Source organism: Oncorhynchus keta, unplaced genomic scaffold, assembly GCF_023373465.1.
Source record: "Oncorhynchus keta strain PuntledgeMale-10-30-2019 unplaced genomic scaffold, Oket_V2 Un_contig_18115_pilon_pilon, whole genome shotgun sequence".
NCBI lineage: Eukaryota > Metazoa > Chordata > Actinopteri > Salmoniformes > Salmonidae > Oncorhynchus > Oncorhynchus keta.
Genome location: NW_026280746.1, coordinates 47,501 through 51,426, shown reverse-complemented (window position 1 = coordinate 51,426; position 3,926 = coordinate 47,501). Strand labels below are relative to the sequence as shown.

Here is a 3,926-nt window from a genome sequence, read left to right as displayed (position 1 = left end):
TTGACTCTGTACTGGTACCTCCTGTATATAGCCTCCACATTGACTCTGTACCGGTACCCCCTGTATATAGCCTCCACATTGACTCTGTATCAGTACCCCCTGTATATAGCCTCCACATTGACTCTGGACCGGTACCCCCTGTATATAGCCTCCACATTGACTCTGTACCAGTACCCCCTGTATATAGCCTCCACATTGACTCTGTACCAGTACCCCCTGTATATAGCCTCCACATTGACTCTGTACCGGTACCCCTGTATATAGCCTCCACATTGACTCTGTACCAGTACCCCCTGTATATAGCCTCCACATTGACTCTGTACCGGTACCCCCTGTATATAGCCTCCACATTGACTCTGTACCGGTACCCCCTGTATATAGCCTCCACATTGACTCTGTACCGGTACCCCCTGTATATAGCCTCCACATTGACTCTGTACCGGTACCCCCTGTATATAGCCTCCACATTGACTCTGTACCGGTACCCCCTGTATATAGCCTCCACATTGACTCTGTACTGGTACGCCCTGTATATAGCCTCCACATTGACTCTGTACCGGTACCCCCTGTATATAGCCTCCACATTGACTCTGTACCAGTACCCCCTGTATATAGCCTCCACATTGACTCTGTACCAGTACCCCCTGTATATAGCCTCCACATTGACTCTGTACCGGTACCCCCTGTATATAGCCTCCACATTGACTCTGTACCGGTACCCCCTGTATATAGCCTCCACATTGACTCTGTACCGGTACCCCCTGTATATAGCCTCCACATTGACTCTGTACCGGTACCCCTTGTATATAGCCTCCACATTGACTCTGTACCAGTACCCCCTGTATATAGCCTCCACATTGACTCTGTACCGGTACCCCTGTATATAGCCTCCACATTGACTCTGTACCGGTACCCCCTGTATATAGCCTCCACATTGACTCTGTACCGGTACCCCCTGTATATAGCCTCCACATTGACTCTGTACCGGTACCCCCTGTATATAGCCTCCACATTGACTCTGTACTGGTACCCCTGTATATTGCCTCCACATTGACTCTGTACCGGTACCCCTGTATATAGCCTCCACATTGACTCTGTACCAGTACCCCCTGTATATAGCCTCCACATTGACTCTGTACCAGTACCCCCTGTATATAGCCTCCACATTGACTCTGTACCGGTACCCCCTGTATATAGCCTCCACATTGACTCTGTACCGGTACCCCTGTATATAACCTCCACATTGACTCTGTACCAGTACCCCCTGTATATAGCCTCCACATTGACTCTGTACCAGTACCCCCTGTATATAGCCTCCACATTGACTCTGTACCGGTACCCCCTGTATATAGCCTCCACATTGACTCTGTACTGGTACCCCCTGTATATAGCCTCCACATTGACTCTGTACCGGTACCCCCTGTATATAGCCTCCACATTGACTCTGTACCGGTACCCCCTGTATATAGCCTCCACATTGACTCTGTACCAGTACCCCTGTATATAGCCTCCACATTGACTCTGTACCAGTACCCCCTGTATATAGCCTCCACATTGACTCTGTACCAGTACCCCCTGTATATAGCCTCCACATTGACTCTGTACCAGTACCCCTGTATATAGCCTCCACATTGACTCTGTACCAGTACCCCTGTATATATCCTCCACATTGACTCTGTACCGGTACCCCCTGTATATAGCCTCCACATTGACTCTGTACCGGTACCCTCTGTATATAGCCTCCACATTGACTCTGTACCAGTACCCCCTGTATATAGCCTCCACATTGACTCTGTACCGGTACCCCCTGTATATAGCCTCCACATTGACTCTGTACCGGTACCCCCTGTATATAGCCTCCACATTGACTCTGTACCGGTACCCCCTGTATATAGCCTCCACATTGACTCTGTACCGGTACCCCCTGTATATAGCCTCCACATTGACTCTGTACCGGTACATCCTCTATATAGCCTCCACATTGACTCTGTACCGGTACATCCTCTATATAGCCTCCACATTGACTCTGTACCGGTACATCCTCTATATAGCCTCCACATTGACTCTGTACCGGTACATCCTCTATATAGCCTCCACATTGACTCTGTACCGGTACATCCTCTATATAGCCTCCACATTGACTCTGTACCGGTACATCCTCTATATAGCCTCCACATTGACTCTGTACCGGTACATCCTCTATATAGCCTCCACATTGACTCTGTACCAGTACCCCCTGTATATAGCCTCCACATTGACTCTGTACCAGTACCCCCTGTATATAGCCTCCACATTGACTCTGTACCAGTACCCCCTGTATATATCCTCCACATTGACTCTGTACCAGTACCCCCTGTATATAGCCTCCACATTGACTCTGTACCAGTACCCCCTGTATATAGCCTCCACATTGACTCTGTACCAGTACCCCCTGTATATAGCCTCCACATTGACTCTGTACCGGTACCTCCTGTATATAGCCTCCACATTGACTCTGTACCGGTACCCCCTGTATATAGCCTCCACATTGACTCTGTACCGGTACCTCCTGTATATAGCCTCCACATTGACTCTGTACCGGTACCCCCTGTATATAGCCTCCACATTGACTCTGTACCGGTACCTCCTCTATATAGCCTCCACATTGACTCTGTACCGGTACCTCCTGTATATAGCCTCCACATTGACTCTGTACCGGTACCTCCTGTATATAGCCTCCACATTGACTCTGTACTGGTACCTCCTGTATATAGCCTCCACATTGACTCTGTACCGGTACCCCCTGTATATCGCCTCCACATTGACTCTGTACCAGTACCCCCTGTATATAGCCTCCACATTGACTCTGTACCGGTACCTCCTGTATATAGCCTCCACATTGACTCTGTACCAGTACCCCCTGTATATAGCCTCCACATTGACTCTGTACCAGTACCCCCTGTATATAGTCTCCACATTGACTCTGTACCGGTACCCCCTGTATATAGCCTCCACATTGACTCTGTACCGGTACCCCCTGTATATAGCCTCCACATTGACTCTGTACCGGTACCTCCTGTATATAGCCTCCACATTGACTCTGTACCGGTACCCCCTGTATATAGCCTCCACATTGACTGTTGTAATATAACAACATGTGGAAAATGTCATGGGGTTCTGAATACGTTCTGAAGGCTCTGTGTCCAACACTATGAGGTTGAATACGTTCTGAAGGCTCTGTGTCCAACACTATGAGGCTGAATACGTTCTGAAGGCTCTGTGTCCAACACTATGAGGTTGAATACGTTCTGAAGGCTCTGTGTCCAACACTATGAGGTTGAATACGTTCTGAAGGCTCTGTGTCCAACACTATGAGGCTGAATACGTTCTGAAGGCTCTGTGTCCAACACTATGAGGTTGAATACGTTCTGAAGGCTCTGTGTCCAACACTATGAGGTTGAATACGTTCTGAAGGCTCTGTGTCCAACACTATGAGGCTGAATACGTTCTGAAGGCTCTGTGTCCAACACTATGAGGTTGAATACGTTCTGAAGGCTCTGTGTCCAACACTATGAGGCTGAATACGTTCTGAAGGCTCTGTGTCCAACACTATGAGGTTGAATACGTTCTGAAGGCTCTGTGTCCAACACTATGAGGTTGGATACGTTCTGAAGGCTCTGTGTCCAACACTATGAGGTTGAATACGTTCTGAAGGCTCTGTGTCCAACACTATGAGGCTGAATACGTTCTGAAGGCTCTGTGTCCAACACTATGAGGCTGAATACGTTCTGAAGGCTCTGTGTCCAACACTATGAGGTTGAATACGTTCTGAAGGCTCTGTGTCCAACACTATGAGGTTGAATACGTTCTGAAGGCTCTGTGTCCAACACTATGAGGTTGAATACGTTCTGAAGGCTCTGTGTCCAACACTATGAGGTTGAATACGT

General features: G+C 48.4%; 1 protein-coding gene across 1 annotated transcript; it reads right to left on the bottom strand.

Annotated features, from left to right (window-relative positions):
- Positions 1–310: 310 nt before the first annotated feature.
- LOC127920022 (uncharacterized) lies at positions 311–1,951 on the bottom strand (the record flags this gene model as incomplete). The annotated part of the gene is made up of 2 exons (XM_052503852.1): positions 1,237–1,951; positions 311–616 (listed from the first exon to the last, which is right to left on the bottom strand). Coding segments are annotated over exons 1-2 (1,013 nt in total), but the record flags the coding sequence as incomplete, so codon positions are not given.
- Positions 1,952–3,926: the final 1,975 nt, after the last annotated feature.